Here is a 19,550-nt window from a genome sequence, read left to right on the forward strand (position 1 = left end):
CTACAAAGACCCACTTAGTTCAGCTCATGTCTATATATATTGGATTTGTTTTCCCTCACTTAACAGTACTTGCTGCGAATACATCCACCATCACAAATACTCAGTCAAGAATACAGTCATTTTACCGCATTACTTTATAAAGTAAGCTTAGAAATTTAACCATCTGGCTGTTCAAATGAAGATATATCCAATTCCTACCGTGGTCCAGTTGTTGCTGCGAGCTACTGCAGCCATGGCAGATGAGCCTGCTGTACTTCACAGAAACAAGTAAATATTCAACTGAACATACTAGCTAATACTCCCACTAGGTAACAATATATGAGGTCAAATTTGAAGGTGAAAAAGCTTTCATTCCTATGACAGCAAGATGCATAAGCATCCTGCACCCGGGACAGAGGTAGGCATGTCCACAGCTTTCCTTTAACGCTATCAATCCATAGTGACTGTGTACTTAAATGAATAGTGACCGCTTTGGAGCGATCAAAGTGAACAACGCATCGTGCGACTTTTTTCAGTAAGTCCCGCTCCAGTTGCCTTGAACTAGATTGGCACAATTGGACCACTTTTCACTGGGATTCAGGCTTTCGGACTGCAGGAATTATGTCAGGTTCGTCGACCCTCCCGGTATAAGAATTATATCAGATTCTATTGGATACTCCAAGTTCATCCGCTGCATCCGGATGTAAGGCAAATTGTCGATCCGAGATGGCTGGGTGGGAAAAGGCGTGATGGATGCTTTGGAAGTTCAGGTAGCCACAAAATGCTCCATACAGTGATCAACCAGGCTACAGTTAAATGCCATTTAGAGTAGTCGTTGACAACACTGAAGACAAACAAGCTGTAGCCAGCCACTTTCAATCTTTTGAAGTCCACAATCAATAGCTAGCTAAGTGGTCCTACCATCGTATTTACAGCGGAACGTCGGGGCAAACCCAACAATCAGCTCAGGTAAACAGAATCCATCCCATCCCACCAGATCGCCAGACTCAACCTTCATTTGAGTAGGGTTGCCACAGCTACCCCCCACAAAAAAGTTTTGGCCCTTGGACGTCGTTACATTGATTTAATCAACCATCATGCCTCCGCTGGCCACAAAGCTGGTAGTTTTCTCATCCGGTGCGAGGTTAAGGTAGTCCTGAGGCCTCTGTTTGGGCCCCTATTATTTGTGATCGTCATCGTCCCAACCCATTCCAAGTGCTTGAACGACATACTGGTCTTTAGTGCCGGGTGGGTACTAATCAGCCCAGCCAGAGAGACGGATACCTTCGCGCTAGGTGAAGAATATCCTTCACATGCTGGGACCTCGTCCCCTCCTACTGGATCATTGGGACAGTTCTGCATAGCTTTAATCCAAGATGTTAGGACAGAAGCAAGAACCTGTTTGTGTTTGACAAGCTGGAAACAAGTTCGGCCCATGGTTAGCGTCGACGAGAGCAGCAGGAGAGGAGGCGGATTGGCGGAGCGACGACGGCTGAAAACGCTAAAACGAAAGAGAAAAACATGTTCTTTTGCCATTGGAAGTGACTTACCAGTTGGTTTATAGGGGCTAATTCAACACTACAGCCTAGCTGCAGCAAAGCAAATGCCGGAAGCAAACTTTTCATTCTTTGGAGGGGATGAGGGTTTTCGCAGTCAGAGGTGCGGAGAAATGGTTTGCTCAGGTGTGATGTGTAAGATTGAACAGGGCTTGGCTGATTTCGAATAAATATATCCATTTAATTCTGCAGATATGCCTTACTTCACTTGGAGATTGAGGCTGAGCTTGAGTATGTCCACATAGCCCGCGCATTACAGTTTCTAGCGGCTGCACAATGAATGCACATCCCATTTCTTCAGCCAGCCACCAATAAGTACAGAATTTGCCTATTTCAACCAAGATCATCTAAGAGTCAGGGTTGATGCGCGGGTGATGAGGTATGTTCGAAGAACTGTCTAGACCAGTTGTAACCTGTACAAGCACAAGGCAAACAAACTCCAACGAAGATATGGGATATGCAGACGCTTGCAGCCAGGGTTCCTTCCCTTGTGACGACTTACAGTGCTATGTTGAGTATTCGACCAGTATTCGACCAGTCGAATACTCCCCTCGTTACCTTCAACAAACATGTCTGACAACCGCTCCCGGGCATCCATCATAGCTGGGGAAAGCAACTCATGTTGTCATTGATGGCTTTAACTTTTTCTTTCATTGTTGTATGAGAGGATCAGAAATTCAACAATATGGTACGGATCGGTATACGATTTTCTGATCCTTTTTGATGGACATACCGCAGTCTGGAAGTGATTCAGATGGAGTAGGATACAACATATAAACTAAAAAGTACTGATTAGACGACTTAAGCATAGAGAAAAACAGTTCTATTAGGAAATATTTGGAAAGCAAATATAAGTGATGAAGCATTGATTTTGGGTGGTTGACTTGATATCATCTTTGGTTTCTATATATATTTCCGATCTTACTTCTCAAAGTCATAACTATCTACTTTACTCGAAACGCATAAATAGCTATTCCATAAGAAACTGGCATCAACCAGAACTATTCTCTATTATAGAGACAACAGTGAGCGACTACGACTCCCACTGGAAAACCTTGATCGGCGACATTCGGGTCTTGGAGAGCATCCCCCTGGAGTCGTACTGTAATCGGCTGTACAACAAAGCAAGCAACAGCCAGCACGCGAAACAGCTAAAAAATTACCTCCAGGGACATGATAGGTACCCCCTAGATAACATCATTCATGCTGATGACAAGACTTTGGATGAGTGGAATACTTTTATTCTGATAAGGAGACTCACAGACATATCACTAGCAAAGGCAGTCACTGATATCAATGAGAAATATAACACCCTGGGGTTAAAGCAGTGCGTTAACCTGGTGAGTGTCAAGTGGACCGGCACGGCATTGGAAGCACACATTAACCATTGTTTGTTGGTTGGCCCTAGGCGAATATAGAACGCACCGACCTTCAACGTGCAACCAACTTGTTCTCTTTCTATCTTGCAGAACATATTAAATTTAGCGCGGAGAAAGCCATTCATCGGACGCATCGTGATCTTGTAGATCTGGAGGGCTTTGCGAAATATGTTTATAAGAAGGTCACGGATAAATGGTCCATCAAGGAGCAGATCACACATGATGTCGCAAAAGGGAATCATTTCTTTAGTCTTGGTAGTCTCAATTGTTGAGGTATAAAAAGTGCTCAGATTAGAGCCAAACGTTTGATTGATCTATGTTTGCAACTTGTCAAGCATGGGAGCGGTTACCGTTAGTTCGGTGCCCTTTTGCTCACTATAGTATATGGCAATGTCGAATCTATCGCTGTCGATCGGATCCGGGGACGTTGGTTGGGGCGAGTCGGCAGGCCAGGAGTTTTTGTCATATTTCATCTCCACAAAGGAAGTCGTGACAATGTCTAGACCTTCATCGGATCCTGATGGAAGAGACGACTCTCTGTATGTGTTGAATGCTTTTTGCCGCTACTGCTGGAACTGCCTCAAATGGAATAAGGGAAGCTTTGGAAATATTCATCGCATCTAGCGAGGACGAGAGCTGAATCGCGCCGCAGCCCCCAGTGCCGTCCGGAAAGATGCACAATGATCCGTGTTCAAACCCCCAGGCTCCCCACAGAGGGAGTTGCGGCGACTACCGGAATGTTCTACGGCCTTGGTCAAAGACAGCGTTGTGTTGAACATGTCCATCCAGAACTAAAATGCCGTCCACAATGCGGACGGATGGCGTCTGGTAGTTATAGTATGGACTGCGGGCCGTCAATCCGGATGCTGTCAGGAGCGTCAATCCACTCGCAAAAATCGGCAAGTTGCACGTTGGACATGTACTCATTCCACTCAGGGAGGAGCCAATAGATGGCCACCATACGTTGAGATTCAAGAGTAAAATCCATCGAAATTAGGGCTCAGGTTATATACAATGTGTCTGGCCCCAATGTCGTATCGTACCTTGCAAATGGGTATGTGATAGATGCAAATAATCTCGAGGTCAGTGGATCCACCCTTCGCTCACCCTCCCCCAGTGGAGGGAGCAAAGAGTACAACGGAATTGCGCGATATAATTTCGAACAGCTTCGCTGCAATTTGCCCTCACCCTGATGTATCCTCAAATGAGAGCGGAAGCGGCTACCCGCCTTGATTACCAAGGAACTCGATCCGTATAGCCCCGCTGCCCTGGACGGCCCGAAGAACCTAGACTACAAATTTGAATGCAGTACGTTGAATCCCGGTGTCCCCTTCTATCCGTTCGGGAATGGGCAGGAAAGCCGAGTTATCTAATAGGAATATATAGATCCACACCACATCACAAGAGAATGTCTTCAAAACGCTCTATTTCCATATGACAAAAAAGCAGAGGGACATATTGAAAAATTCCCATCCCACTGACCTTCCCAAGAACCTAACCGATGGCCTCCCGCAAAAGATACATGATTTCTCCGGGATTAATACGCCCCAGCATTTATCGGCCAAATGACCTCCTCTTTTGAGCGAGTGAGGCGACATATGAGATGTGAATTACGGCTTGCGATGGGGAGGCAGGCCAGTACATATGCCTTTAGGCAGAGCTGTTCTGAGTCTTATGTTCAGTTCAAGCTTTTGGAGACACTAGGGTTTTGTCTGAGTTGGTATTATCTTTTCTGTAGTACAGTCTTCCTCAATTCATATCTTGAGCCTCCATGGACTGCATCCGTAAGGTCCTGCGAGTCCCTTCTGTCTTCTTGTCCAGCACCTTCCTGAACGTGCAGAATTTCGACCGCAGCTAATTCCTTCTTGCCTTGTATTGGCGCAACAGCAGCATCAATCCTACTTTGAGTAGCCATGGTGATCAACAAATCCTTCATCAACCCTCTCCTTCGCGTTAACCTGCAAGTCCTCCTCAATCGAAGCTCCCTTTCGCCCAGCGTAATACCTTTCCACTAATCACCCCGTTCGTCAGACGCAATGGACCTCCGTCCTGGGTGGGTCATGCTTGGCCCAAGTGGAACGAGTGCTCCAGACTGGTAATGTATTATTTTCCAGACATCGCCAGCCCTCTAAACTGCACTCACGATAATCACCACCTCGTTCAAGCGGCATCACCCATCATCACCACGAGGGCACCCACCCAGGTATTGACCGCGTTCAAGCCACACGCTGGCCGGTTAGTAGTTGGGTGGGAGACCACCAACAAATCCCGGCTGTTGTCTGTATTCTTCTTTATTTTAGTATCATTACAGTCTGACTTGCTTTACATACGTAGCAGGCCGCACGCTTGCATGTGCCTTTGAAAGAAGCAATGTTGGTTTTGTATTGTTAGCGGCCTAATGTTGACTTGGTCCTCAGGTAGAACGATAGGACTGAATGCCACTGAGTTGGTACAGCATATCATTACTACGACCCTTGAGTAGTCATTAAGTACCAGCCCTGTCTTTCAGTGTTCTGTCCCTTCAACCCAAGCCAACATATCAGTAGCAGCAAACACAAAAGATTATGAGACTAGCATACAGACTTTGCCTTTCTTCCTTCCTCGGCAATATCTTGGAAGACTGGGAAGTAAGTCGTTATAACAATCATCGGGCACCAATCGGGCTTTGCGGGTGGAGTCTAGTTGTTGGGCGATAGCCGCAACATGTGCCTATCGGGCATCAGCCGTTACACTCTAATTCCCGACCAGTAGGCTATCCGCATCGAGTACCCGAGCCGAACCAGTGTCTCGGGTATTCACTATCAAGGTGTCAATAGATTTCATAGATGTACATACCACAACGAGAGGCATGCGGGTTACGCTTTCTGCTCACTGATGAATACCCGTTCTCCGGGTACTACATATTGGCACAAGCTTGATCCTTGAGGTGCTAGCCAACTTACAGAAGAATTTGGCTTAAGGAGGCTCGAAAAGTTCTACGTTATTTCCCTAAATAAAGAGCCTATCTATGATTAGAAGTAGGTATTACTCACTTGTTTCCACTGGATAAAATTTTAGTCTGGCAGTCTTCTCATGCCCGCGATTAGGATTTACTCGTACAACCTTTTCGATTGTCCCGACAAGACAATCTTTGGCCTGCGCGTGGAATTTCTCTAATCTCTATGGTTTCTGCTTCGGAAGACAAGGTCTCTTACTGTCAAGCACTGGGTCATATAGAGAGCTCATTTTGGAAGCATCCTGAAGGTTGATGGTAAATTATCTATAGAATTCGATTGCTCAATCTATAGAGGTGTAATATCCAGACTTCACATACAGCTGCTGCGGTTCTCACGGAAAGGGATAGGAGAGATAATTCCTCAGGATGGCGTGTCTGGTTCTCAATCAAATTGGTGTGCAGCTTTTATATGCCCAGATCGCGCGATCTAGACTTCCGGCTTTTGTATAGCTCAACGCCGATGGATTGGAAAGAGGACAGCTCGGATTTCCCATCAGGGATGGGACTAATGAGGCAACAAATGCCAGTCTACAGAAGCTGTGCCGACGTACAAAGCCATGGCAAGTCAAGACGTCGCTCACAGATCACTTGCATGTCACCAAAGCCCATAATTACGTGGCCGTATTTTGCACGCCGAACCAGGCTTAGAGGCCTGGAGGTCACTGTCGTACTGAATATCCTTGCTATGACTCGATATATTTACACACCAATATTCTCTTCCTGCAATCCAGCCTACACCAGTACGACGCCTTAAGACACTATTGAATTCATACAAAGACACTATACGTACCCTCATTAGCGCACAGCGTATTGTTGTGGAGTACCACATGTGACCATTGATAAGCTTTGCAACTTTGACCCCAGAAGATACCTTACCTGCTCATTAAATCCATTACAGTTTCAGCGAGCGCTCTTTGTTTCCTTCTGGCAATGCACCTGGTGATCTTTGAAAAGATAAATGCCACGGATATCAGATCAAAACTGGTCAGTACCATAGAATTGCTGTCCGGTCAATGGTGCTCTCCGGTCGAGTTTGACATTAGATATCCAAAGGCGTTATCTCGCCTCGTCCGCACCAATTGGGAGGCTTTTGACTGTCTACTGTATTTGGCAGTACCATGGCTGGAACATCAGAACCACGCTAAGGTTTAGGCAGCAAATCGGCATTCAACTATGTACTAGCTAGCAAAGGAGGCCGGTTCTAGGTGGGTCCTTGGAGACATTTGTAAATCTCTATGTAGAATTCAATATCTTGAAAAACCTATCCTGCCACCAAAAGCATCCCCCACTTAAAGTCTGACTCGCAGAACTCTATCCGACCACGCGAACCAAATGTTCAAACAGCTGGTCAGAATCGGGGCCAACAGGGTCAGCGAATGCGAGTGCTTGATGGGCATCGGTAGGGGGGTATATCAACTGTTGGTTGATATAGCACTTCACTCGCTTTGCTATATCTCCAGAAATTTTGATATTTTCTCTCTCCCAGCCAGCAGTGACTAGGGCGCCCCAAGATCCGAGATCAAGACAGCAGTTATATGCAGCCTGGGTGTACCCCATGAGGCGCTCACCAAGAAGTTCCGCTGCGGCATTGTACCCTGAAACACGACCAAGCTGAAGCGCGTGCTGACAGCACATTAACGAATATTGATTTTTGCCATCGGCCAGTGCACAGGCGGCGTCACCTGTAGCAAAGACACCGTCAACGGACGAAACGCGAAGATACTGGTCGACATAAAGGCGAGCTAAAGCGTCTTTGGGCCCCGGGATCTGCTGTGTCAACGGTGTAGCCCTCACGCCGGCAGTCCAGATCGCAGTTTTTGTTTGAATACGCTCGCCAGATGCCAGAGTGACGCCATCCGGATCAACTGCCTTTACTCCGGATCCGAGCCTAACCTCAACGCCAAGGTCTTTCAGCGCTTGTGTGATTGTGGAGCGAGGGCTGGATCCGAAATCGGGCCCAACTTCATCTGCGTTTCTGATCAAGATCACGCGAGCGTTGGCAATGTGGCCAAGCCGTCTAGGCAGCTCAGCGGCCAGCTCGATACCTGTGAAGCCGGCACCGCACACGACTACCGTATCGCGACCAGGGCTTGCCGGAAGTGAAGCAAGACCATTGAGATGAGATTCAAGCTTGACAGCGGAGTTCAGAGAATCGATATCGAAAGCATGTTGGCGAATGCCTGCGACGCCCTGAGGTCGTACGACGGAACTCCCAGCAGCAAGGATGAGGCGGTCGTAGTCGATAGTCGATTCGAACCCTGAAGCACATTGGACTTCAACAGCGCGCCTTTCGGTGTGAATGGTCTTGACGACCCCAGGCACGAACCTTATGCCGGCCTCTTCAAAGAGGGTCTCTAGAGGATGAATCAAACTAGAGGCCTTGGACTCATAGAGTCGTGGGCGCATGACTAAAACTGGCTCGGGAGCGATGACGATGATCTCGACCTCACTCTCCTTGCTCCTGCAGGTGATGAGACGCTTTGCTGAGAGTGCACTCCAGACTCCGGCAAATCCAGCACCAATGATGACTATCTTGGAAGACATGTTTCAAAAAGAGAAAGCTTTGCACATAACTTTTTAGAGATGCGCTGTTGTGATTGTGTGACCAGTATCGAAAAGTGATGAAGGGCCTGGTGCCATTTTTACACCGTTCTCGAGACATAGCACCATCACCAGACTCCCGGAAGTTGTCGATAAGTGTCGGGAACGGATCAGCTACTTGCCTATTCGGTTAACCGGGTACCCGGTTCGGTTAAGACCCGGCCAAACACATAGGACCGATAGCCAGTCCCGTGGACGTCCATGGGCGGAAGTAAAAGAAAAACAATATAGGAGCCCTTGTCCCTTGCACAATTTTTGCAGTATCTCGCTATGTTTATCGGACATTCATTTTGTGGAGACTCGAAGCCTCAGGGAAGTGCCTGTGGTGGGAACTTGGCTTGGAAGCGGAAGCTGAACCAGCACAGTATTTTATCAAATACTAGGTATACAAGGTGGCGGCAGGTCAAGTAGGGAAATCCTTAGCAAGAAACACTCCTCAACTGCTTGCTACATCATTAAGCAACTTCCTCAACTACCCAACATAAGGAGCACAACGTACAGGACATCAGGGTGAAGAATCTCGGATACTCGATCATCGTAGGCCGCCTATAACATCTGGCCCCTGCTACTGTCACAGAACCACTTCCAGCCTCTGTCCATCCACTGGTGTTAGCTCTGCCTTAGAGGTGCAAGGATTGACGCTCTTCTCTTTTTGTTCCTCTCGCCAATTTTCATACTTAACTATGATAGGCTGTCATCCAGTTTCTTGGTTCTAGATGCGTGTGATGGGTGTTTCCTTCTTTCCCTATGTGCTGATTAGTTAGCTGTTGTGAGACTACCATATTTATCATTGCAAAGTTAGTTGGGCTGTGGGCTCCAGCTTTGCATTCTAGATTGATAGTCTTGCTGTACTTTACATATATAGCGCGCTGCAGGAGAATAAATAAACATGCCATCTAGCTGTTTGGTATGCCGCAGGATAGCGGGTGGGTGGCCCTCCTGGGCTTTCTGGGTGTTGTTAGTAGCATCATGATGGACCCGCCAATGTCAATCATAATTATTCATATACCTTGTATGTAAGACCTGAATCGAAGTATCCTATCATATACGACCATAGGGTGTGGAAAACAGGGCTTCCCGTCCGCTCAGCCGTACTTAAGCCACACGCCGGCCGGTTAGTAGTTGGGTGGGTGACCACCAGCGAATCCCGGCTGTTGTATGTTTTTAGTTTTTTTTTTGCGTCTCTGGACTGTCTCTCCAAGATCTCGTGTAGTCCTAATAAGACCAGGGAGGGTCAGGGTCGAGCTGTTGTCTCCGGAACAATGGTGGAGACAGACGGGGGGGGGGGGGGGGGGCGGAAACATGCACTCTGTACGGAGTACTCCATACTCCGTAATGTTCTCATGTTCCTCCTCCGGTCTGAGAACATGCAATTGACAGTGCAGAATTTGCCATTGACTGTTCATGCCTAAATAGATGCATAATCCAGTGAGTTCAAACTTGTGCAACAAGCAATCTTTATCTGCATGGTGACCTTTTGTCACTTGTCCAGTGCTTATACATACCTCCTATGCAGATTATATCTTGGACGTCACTTCAACTGCTAAGATAGAATGCATTTCTGTTTCGACGTGGTCATCCAGGTTTGATGGCATTGCTCCGACTGCAGATGCCTTCAATTTTTCCTTAACTACGCAATCCCTGGGGTATCTGCAATGCGAAAAATGTACTTGGGAGCGCGTGCCTTTCCTGCCTTCAAGTCTTTTAACACCTCTTCGACACCTTCAAGACCTTGCGGTCCGACCTCGAAAGGATGACCGGGGAGGCTGACGTTCTGCAATGCTCTTGTAAAATACCGAGAGAAAGCAAATCCCAGTTCCTCATGGTTACCGAATCCAGGTTTCTTGTGCACTGACCCCACGGAGGTTATTGATTTTATAGCAGGTGACACGTCGAAGTCGTTGGGCAGTACAAAATCAACCTGTCCACCCGGAGCGATCGATTGCTTTAAACCCTCCGCGCTCTGCAGATTGATAAGATATCGAGTGCGTGGTGCACAGTAGGATGTCCAGGAAGTACGAGACAGTCCTTTATCTCCTTGATCGTGGTCTCCATTCCACGGCGGTAGTCGATCACTGTGGCTCCTTTGCTTTGATGGAGGTGGCCCCGTACATATCAGATCCTTCCCTGCGATGGCAATGTTGGGATGGACGTTACTGTTGCGCGCCAGTTTAATTGCGTCGTAAACTATGAATGGGATCGGCGTTGTAACAGGTCTCCACGGTGGTGGAAATTGAGGGCGCCCGTACAAGGACACAACAACAGTCAGGGCCGCGAGAGGGATTGTTGCGGTTTCTGTGATCTTGTTCAACTAAGAGCTGTATAAAACTTATTTTTTCTCCGCGCACCTTCAAATGAGATGTGCTTAGGTAGATGGAAAGTCATATCATTCCATGAAAGTGCGTTTTTGACATACGAGCCTCCCGGAGTACACATTTCGTAAGACGCTGCAACGCGATCGGCTGGGTTGACAGGAGGTTAGTTTGAACCACTATATACCTAGGTTGAGAGACTCACATTGAATTCGACCACATTAAACTGATCTTTTCAATGATTTCAGCAATATCGTCCCCCTGGTTCACTTCTATTTCGATCTCAAGCGTTAAGCCAGGAATGGTATGCCCAGAAGCTGAAAGGTCCGGAAACTTCAGTCTTTGGGAATCGATCCAAACAGGACTTCTTCAATGAGGACTTGAGTCATCGTCAGCTCAGAAATCGGACTGTCGACGATCTTTACGATCGGCCCTGCCAAATTGATCACCTGCGCCATGGCTTCTGTATCAGATGTTTGAGTTTGACTGCCTTTGAGTACAGTCAAAAGCGATGTTATGCAATAACCTGCACAATTTGCGTTAGTCAAAGTGGACAATTGATTAGTTGTCAATCAGTACATGAAGCCCTCATTCATCCGACACGGATACTTTCCCTGTTGTCGGAGATCCAATTGCGTCATCAACGGCATGTGTATTAATAATGAAGTGAAGTTGGTGGGAGACTGGTGGGATATATCAGAGAGCAGTGGGAGCCTGGGCCCAGTTCTTGATTTCTATCAGAATGAATTACGAAGACATATTACCAGTGTCTTGAATATACAACACATCGTCCAACGTCCAAAGAAGAAGTCCAGTTATGGCTGCTGCAAGCGATAATTCCAAGCCCTACATACCTGTTGCCGGTGGCGCCGATGACGGCTGGTCTAAAGAAGGCCAGGCAACTGCCACTTGCTACTGCGGCGCAGTACAGCTAGCTTTTGTGAGTGCTCCCAAACATCCAAACATCCAGCCATATCCTGCTCATAAATGAACAATCCTCAGCCGGTACAAGGCCCAGGCTTAATCAACACATTCATCTGTCACTGCACAGACTGCCGAAAGATCACCGCATCAATGTTCGCGACCAATTTCATAGTCGCAGACACATTTGTCAGACACATACGTGGCCAAGAAAACCTCACGACATTTAGCCAGTCAAAGACCATTGCCTCCGGAAAGACAATGACAAACTGTTTCTGTTCTACCTGTGGCTCACTCATGTACCGCATCAGTGAGAGGTTTCCAGGGCATGTTATCCTGCGTACCGGAACAGTGGATGATTTCACCCTGCATGAAACGAAACTGAAGCCCAGGGTTGAGCAGTATACTAAGGACCGGGTGGGATGGCTTCAGGAGGTAACTGGTATGGCGCAGGTTAAGGGGTCGGCTCATCCTCCGAAGGACTCGGGCCCTTCTGAACTCTGAATGAATTGAGGCTTGTGTGTCGAGTCCACGGTGCTGATCACAGATTCACTGGGACAAGTATAGCCACTTGTACTGAGCATTAGAATATAATCTTTCCAAAGTGAAATATTATTCCAGAAGGAGACTCCCGAAGGAAAAGGATAAAATGAATGCTTTTCAGGGATTATTGAAAATATGGAACTGTATGATAGATAGCAACCATGGCCTCATTTGTTATACTCTTCGATTGTATCATTTTACCGACTAGTTACACTAGTAATTTCTATGGCCAATAGAAATCCAAGGAAAGTCTTGTTCTTCTACTCTGTAAACGAATGACCATCTAGCTGTTATTTATGCCTTTGATCAGGGGTCGGATTTTAGCTAACCAAACGAGCGAACATGCCGAATAATATTTGCCAAGAATGAAGGTCTGTTCTGCTGAATCAGGCAAGTGGCCATAGCTAGTTATGTTCAATAGCATACAAACCAAATTGTGTTGTAAAAGGCCCACGCGCAATCCCTATTTCCTAGTTTGCACAGGATGTCGGTAGCCAGGAACGCAGGTATCGGCTAAAAAGCTGATCCATAGGACCACAGGCCAAGATATCCGGAGCATCCTTGATTGCCTTATGCAGATTGTCGCGGCCATACTCCACCATATTCTCGTACACCTCCCATCGCGTCCGCTCACCCAGAACTCTCTCCTTCAGCATCGGAACGAGGGGGTAGAGAGGGTCCTCTGGGCTGAGTGAGAGAGATTGCACCCACTCTGTGTACGTAACCCCATGCATTGGGTATGGACATATGGTTTTCAACAGGTTGAAGCTTGTACACAGATCAATTGCATGCGTTTTGTCCGGATGCACCAGATTGTAAGCATGTCCTAGGTTGTCTTTCGACTTGGATATGTGTAACAAGGCATGCACAATGTAATCCACAGGTACGAACTCCTTCCGCTGATTTGGAAGGAGCGGGTAACGGCCCATCGCCATACAGCTGGCGAACACGCGGCCGACGAAGTCATCCGGGTTGCAGACCCCTGTTTGGCTGTGGCCGAGAACGAAACCAGGACGGTAGATGGCAACAGGGAGACCATTGTCGATTGCATTCCACGCAATTGCTTCTGCGACCCATTGACTTTGCGCGTAACCCATGTCGTAATGCAGTGCTGCCAAGTGTGAGGCTGGACGTTCATCCTCATGCACGAACTTGGTACCAGTCACGAGCCCTGTAGGCCCATATACCGCGATGGTCGAGGTGTAGTGAGTTGCCTTTGGACGCTTGTGGCTGGCAAATTCGAGAATGTTGCATGTGCCAACGACATTGTCCATTCTATGGGACGAATAGGGAGCAACATAGCTCACTTTAGCTCCAAGATGAAAGACTACGCTGGCCCACTCAGCATAGTAATCGTAGTCCTTGCGATTTAATCCGAGGTTTGCTTCACTGAAACTGCCTGGCAGGACTACAACTTTGTCGAGGTCTGAGTAGATCTGGTATTTACGAAGAACGTTCTCAAGGCGCAACCGCCCAGCGGCTTGGTCTTTGGCGCGGATCAAACAAGCGACCTTCTTCACCGTCGGCATTCGCAACAATTCTGCGAGAAAGAACGCACCAACGAAGCCAGTAGCTCCTGTGAGGAAAACACGTCCCTCAGAAACGTCTTCCCAGTCGACAACGGTGCCAGGCAGAGGCCTCAAGTGCTGCCCCAGTTGCGTGTCCTGCAACCATAGCTCCTGTTCGGCTTCGTTGGTAAGCTCCGTACTGTGGCCCTGAGTAGTTTCCAATAGGTTGGTAAGGCTTCTTAGGGTCGGGTTTTCGTAAATCTTCGACGCGCCCAGCGAGACTCCAAATGTACGGTTAATTCTAGCGAGCAAAATTGCAACCATCAATGAATTGGTTCCCATGGCCATGAAGTCATCGGTTGGATCGATGTCCTCGGTGGGGAGACTCAAAATGTCAACACAGAGCGCCTTCAGCTTGGCTTCCACATTGCCGATATCCTTGCCTGCATATCGGCTTGTCATGCACGAATCTGTAATTTTCGCAAGATATCGATGCTCCAACTCCTTGCGGTCTGTTTTGCCATTGGTCTTGAGCGGCAACGAAGCCACAACTTCAATGCGAGGCACGATGTGATGGGTGTACCTTTCCACATATTCTTTGGTTATGGCGGCGGCGGTGATGCAAGGAGATATTGGGACACAGAATGCAACCAGAAATGGATTTCTCCCCGCCCCTTTTGGTGTGATCTTAATCACTGCTGCAGCACTGACGGCTTTTAACTGGACAAGATTGGATTCCAGAGCCTCAATCTCGACTCTTTGCCCTCGGATCTTTATCTGGCTGTCCTTTCGACCGATATAGTAATAGACACCATCTTCATCCATACGCATCAGGTCGCCTGTGCGGTAAATATGTCCTGGTCCGCGGTTGCTGTGGAGCGGAAGATGAGGAAGGGAGACGAAGCTTTTGGCGGTCTTTTCAGGCTCTCCAATGTATCCGCCAGCGACGCCTGCACCCGCTATGAGGAGCTCACCGATAACGCCGGCCTTGACGGGTATTAGGTTTTCATCCACAAGGCAGGTCTGTACGTTGCAAAAAGGCTTGCCTACGGGTATCTCGCCCCGCTGTGCCTCCTCCCGCGAGACGGGGTGCCAGAGTGTGTATACACTGCACTCTGTGGGCCCGTAGCCATTGATGATACGCCGTGGTGGTCCCCCCTCGAATATGGTCCTGATGGTTTGAACATTGATTGCTTCGCCACCGGTGATCAGGGTTTCAAGGGAAGAAAAAGCACTTGGTGAAGCGTACGCAGTGATATTAAGCAATGATGTCGTGATTTGCATAACGTTGAGCTTCAGGCTTTTGATCTGGCGAGAGAGCTCGAGAGGATCGAGTACTGTTTCCATCGGAATGCAAACTATTGTCGCCCCGTTCACTAAGCTTCCCCAGATGTCTACCAACGAAGCGTCAAAGGCCACACTCGTTATATGACCGACACGGTCACCTTTCTTTACAAAGGACGAAGGATCGAGAAGGATGTTGATAAGCCCCTCTGCAAAGATTTCGATGGCTTTTGGCTTGCCAGTCGTGCCAGAGGTATGAAGGATATGAGAGCAGCTTTTGGGGCCCTTGAGTAATGGCTCGAAGCTAGGGCCAGGAGCCTCAATCGTGTGGTCAGCGAGGACATGTGTGAAAGTCGGAAGCCGATGCGTGGTCTCTTGGTCACATATGACGAGGTTGGTGCCGATATCGTGTAGCATGTTATTGAGATGATCATCGGGTAGCTTAAAATCAAGAGGCACGCATGATCTACCCAAGTAGAGCACAGCAACCTGGCCCAGGATATGATTTATACCTCTCGGGATGAGGATTCCAACCGGAGTTCCGTCGCAGGGGCAGAGCCGTTGTATCTGATAAGCCAGATACAGCGCTTTTGAATGCAAATCAGCATATGATAATGCATGGCCATCGCTCTCGACCGCTACGGCTGCACCATTCTCAGATACCTGGGCTTTGAAAAGAGCTCCAAGGCCCAGGTCCAACTGATTTTCTTCTGAAAAGACCATTCTGCCAGACAATGCCGCAGTAGGCTAAATGAAACGAGCAACCACAAAATATGGTATGTGGTATTACGAGATGATTGGAGTACGCAAAGACCAATGATTCTGAGTTAGAGCACCTTTGGGATACGCCTCTACCACGTATTTATAAACTGCTGTCACTGCAAGTAGGAGTTATGTGTGACAGGATCCGAATCTTCCAATGGATCTAACCCACCTCTACCAGCATCATAACAGTGCTATTCATCGTAAACCCTGATCTATGACGATATGAAGGTATTCAGAATTCCGAGATTTCCTATAAGCTACTGTTCTCCGTTTCATGGACTCAACCTTCAGTAATGGTGGTGTCATGCACCGGAATCATCGCTAGGGAAGTCCAAGGATGAGACGGCATTTTGCCCTAAACATGGAGACAGATGGAGAGCGACTTTCCGCAAATAGCGTTAAGTGGGGCAGCAGAGTGTTTCCTAGTTGGCAGAGACACTTCCATTGATACTAGAGGTAGTCAATGGATCTGAGAGTCTCGACAAAGGGGGGCATAGCCCACAGTGACGCGACACCACGAATCCGCAACATTGTCCTGAGAGCGAGGATAACTCTGTTGATATGACCTTTGTCGGCTGAAAAAGCATAGCTGTCCTCCTCAGATCTGTTCAGGTAACCTTGCGGTAATATGGTACGTCCAGGCCGTTGCTTATGTTGAGAGCTTTACAACGCCCCTGGGGCATTATGCACCAAAACACGCATCGCTTGAGAATGATTGTAGACTTTCCTAAGCACTTACTCTTTTCTATTCTGGTCCCCTTTTTCCTCGGACTTTTCAACGCGGTCTCAATCGTAGGAAGTCGTATTTGAGAGAGCATCACTACTAGCCAATCAGCTTTCAAATTTCAAATAACTACAATAGTAGAGAGATGCTAGACAAGTTCAAACATATCTGTTCGCTTTGCGTAATATTAGCATCATATAATCCGTACTATGTTCACATATACATCCTGATATGAGAAGTTGACATTGTTGCCACCCACCCTGAACTTAGATCTGAGATCGACGGTACCATACTAATTCCGGCTTATACAATTTTATGGTTCTGTAGCATACTTAACTGTTGGATTATGAAAGGAAAAGCCAATAGAATAGGGCTGCTTAAGTAGGGATTGCGAATAGCTGTATACATTCATTGGCATACAAGGTGCCCATGTTAGTGTGGCTACTTTTGATTCCCAACTTGAGCGTCCTATGGTCGAGAATCGTCGATCCGCTTACTGCTAAGCAAGACTTATTTTGAGTATCTGTATTTTCCGCATAGAGATATCATTCGGAACTCAAGGGTCTTGAAAATCAATATGCGCCGAAATTGCATCCTTGCAGTGGCAAAGCCGTTCTATGGTGATCTGGGAGCGCTTATAGACATTATTTACTGTGGATAACAGGTATACACCTGTATCTGGGCATACAACTCGCTCACTGCTATATGCGTGCAGCTATGCCTGGATCGTCTAGGATTGTGTCCCCCTCTCCCCTTTCAAAGACATATGAGTCAAGTGATCCTTATTCTTTGTTGAAGTGCTCGTGTAGATGATTTACTGCAGCCAAAACAACGAACAAAAGCAACGAGAACTATGTCAGCCGAGCCACTCATCTCAGTGGAACAGTATTTCCAGAAACATTCCGCCTATCCAAAGTAGTATTACAAACAACTGTGAATTATGACATCTTGAGGGCGTCATCTCGGTGATCTATACTTGATATTCAACCCTAGTAGCCGAGGAATTCAGAACTCTATACTCGGTATTCTTGGGGATCTTCTCGCCCGTGGATGATTCGACCCTAGTTCACAGTTTAACAGAGCACTAGGTACTGTCTCCGGCCATGAGTTCCTCGTGTATTACACCATGGGACGTGTTAGAAGCTAAATTGCTAGAGTATATGCGGGAATATTGAGTCATGATGCTGTCTTGACAAATTCCAAGATGAAGCAGCATGGTTTCCGGAAAGTTCGTAGGCCAGTATTACCTGTCAAGCAGGCTCCTTCCTTTCCTATTTAGATCTATTCGTCAAAGGGTCTTGACGTAGTATTCTCGCCCTATAACAAAGTCATATCTAAGCTGTCCACTGTCTCAACGGTACGTAGGTGATTACAAGCGTACCCACAACAGAATTTGGTCTGGTCTGGGTTGAGAATCCACCCGTCTAGTGAGATTTCCAACGTCATTGGAGCCCTGAATCAGGCGCTTGTTCACCCCCAAGGGAGGGCTGCCGCACAGTATATTCTGTGTATATCCCAGGACGACGAAAGAACCCCAACAGTCATTACGATGATTTTCTTCAACGGCTCCGAGGAAGAGGGACAAAGATACTTTTCTCAGTTGCTTGAGGTGGAGTGCATCAAAGACGATAAAAATGAGATCCTATAGCGAAGCGATATGTATGTGGGATCGATTGGCGCCCCCTGTGGATCGGAAAGAGAACTGGAGATTCAAATGACCTTACTACCCCGGCTTGCGTTTGTCCCAAGAGCTAATGGATACAATCGGTGATAAGCTTTCCAAGGAGCCAGACCTGGCCAAAACTGGCTTGGAGATCGATTATATTGACCCAACCCAGATCTGCCGTACTCCCATTCCAGAAACCGCTTCCCCGACGCGCTATAGTAGTACCCTGGATGCGACTCTCATGTTACATTAGGTTGACGCCGACAAGGATGAGGAATTTCTCTCATGAGGGCAGTCAATCCAGAAAATGTGTAAAAATGAATGAATTAAGTAGCCAAGGCCACAGACTGGCACACACGGTGTCAAACTTCAATGGCTACACTCAGGGTTCGTCAGCGTCCTTGGTGAAAGAGTTCATTCAAGGTAGCAAGCTATGCTGACAGCTATAATTGAAATAAAAGTGGCAGCTTTGGCGTAAATGCAGAGCGTTTACTGCACATCAAGGCAATGTATGATCGCTGAACCCGCTTGATCGCGATTTATCAACATCAGCGCACAGTTGGTTGCTAATGTTACGAAAGTCATACTTGACAAATTTTCGAGATTGCAGATGGCCAGCTTCCAATTCTTTATTTTGCTGGGTGTGATTATGTGAGTGATACCGTTGATATTACGTAGCCTACATGTCTACTTGTCTACTAGTTGAATGACAACATATCCTGCTTGCAAGGTGAGGTTCTGTGCCCTCGTCAAGACCAGATACTGGCATAGGGGTCAGTCATTCGCCTATTAATTTCCTGGCATAATCAAGACCATCATACTATCAACTTAAGATCCTAGTATCTGATCTTTCGTTAAGCCTTCCTGTAAGCTCGACATCCAGGTTGTCAAAGTGATATTTTCAACAGCTACAGGCAAGTTGGGGTCCATGTCGAGTGTCTATGAATACTACAGTGGTGTAACAGTTCCAGGTCCGTTGACGCTTTACGGCCACTTTACCGGCTGCTACTCCAAGCGGCCTGTGATGCACTGTGGTCGTCTCCAGTAGGTTTGGAATATATTTCCACCAGCATCTCACGTGAACCTTTGCAATCCGACTGCTGCCGAACCCAACCTGAGCTGCAAATTCTTGATTACTATTGGCGCCTCGGGGTTTGATATTCCTTCATTGCTTCGTCTCAAGCTATTTTCTTTTTTACTTTTTTTTTTTTTTGACTTTTGCTTCTAATCGTCATACATACCATACTACTAGTCTGGAATCTGAACCCTCCCTAATTCGCCCTGTCCTTTTCGAAATCATGGTGATCTTTTGAAGTT

General features: G+C 47.3%; 4 protein-coding genes and 1 non-coding gene across 5 annotated transcripts; 2 read left to right on the forward strand and 3 right to left on the reverse strand.

The window, feature by feature from the left end:
• Positions 1-7,045: 7,045 nt before the first annotated feature.
• AFUA_8G01630 (NAD(P)/FAD-dependent oxidoreductase) lies at positions 7,046-9,541 on the reverse strand. The gene has a single exon (XM_741950.2). It carries the CDS (start codon positions 8,451-8,453, stop codon positions 7,221-7,223), a length of 1,233 nt encoding a protein of 410 aa, XP_747043.1. The 5' UTR covers positions 8,454-9,541; the 3' UTR covers positions 7,046-7,220.
• A 16-nt stretch (positions 9,542-9,557) lies between these two features.
• Positions 9,558-9,673, forward strand: AFUA_8G01635. Its single transcript, XR_013344537.1, has one exon. It is a non-coding gene; the product is annotated as a ribosomal RNA (ribosomal RNA).
• Positions 9,674-9,843: 170 nt separating this feature from the next.
• AFUA_8G01637 (uncharacterized protein) lies at positions 9,844-11,362 on the reverse strand. Its single transcript, XM_077805269.1, has 3 exons — positions 11,028-11,362; positions 10,859-10,972; positions 9,844-10,805 (listed from the first exon to the last, which is right to left on the reverse strand). The coding sequence occupies exons 2-3, from the start codon at positions 10,944-10,946 to the stop codon at positions 10,141-10,143; spliced, it is 753 nt and encodes a 250-aa protein (XP_077661397.1). The 5' UTR covers positions 10,947-10,972; positions 11,028-11,362; the 3' UTR covers positions 9,844-10,140.
• A 152-nt stretch (positions 11,363-11,514) lies between these two features.
• AFUA_8G01638 (GFA family protein) lies at positions 11,515-12,350 on the forward strand. Its single transcript, XM_077805270.1, has 2 exons — positions 11,515-11,762; positions 11,825-12,350. Exons 1-2 carry the CDS (start codon positions 11,640-11,642, stop codon positions 12,245-12,247), a joined length of 546 nt encoding a protein of 181 aa, XP_077661398.1. The 5' UTR covers positions 11,515-11,639; the 3' UTR covers positions 12,248-12,350.
• Positions 12,351-12,756: 406 nt separating this feature from the next.
• AFUA_8G01640 (non-ribosomal peptide synthetase) lies at positions 12,757-15,801 on the reverse strand (the record flags this gene model as incomplete). Its single annotated transcript, XM_741949.1, has 1 exon — positions 12,757-15,801. One exon carries the CDS (start codon positions 15,799-15,801, stop codon positions 12,757-12,759), a length of 3,045 nt encoding a protein of 1,014 aa, XP_747042.1.
• Between the last annotated feature and the right edge of the window lie 3,749 nt (positions 15,802-19,550).

Source organism: Aspergillus fumigatus, chromosome 8, assembly GCF_000002655.1.
Source record: "Aspergillus fumigatus Af293 chromosome 8, whole genome shotgun sequence".
NCBI classification, from domain to species: domain Eukaryota; kingdom Fungi; phylum Ascomycota; class Eurotiomycetes; order Eurotiales; family Aspergillaceae; genus Aspergillus; species Aspergillus fumigatus.

What these genes read in the sequence shown, in the direction of transcription:
- AFUA_8G01630 (XM_741950.2), bottom strand. Translation starts at nt 8,453, where the DNA reads ATGTCTTCCAAGATAGTCATCATTGGTGCTGGATTTGCCGGAGTCTGG.
- AFUA_8G01637 (XM_077805269.1), bottom strand. Translation starts at nt 10,946, where the DNA reads ATGTGTACTCCGGGAGGCTCGTATGTCAAAAACGCACTTTCATGGAAT. An exon ending in TAAGCACATCTCATTTGAAG is followed by an intron (nt 10,806 to 10,858) that starts GTGCGCGGAGAA and finishes ACAAGATCACAG; the next exon opens with AAACCGCAACAATCCCTCTC.
- AFUA_8G01638 (XM_077805270.1), top strand. Translation starts at nt 11,640, where the DNA reads ATGGCTGCTGCAAGCGATAATTCCAAGCCCTACATACCTGTTGCCGGT. An exon ending in GCGCAGTACAGCTAGCTTTT is followed by an intron (nt 11,763 to 11,824) that starts GTGAGTGCTCCC and finishes AACAATCCTCAG; the next exon opens with CCGGTACAAGGCCCAGGCTT.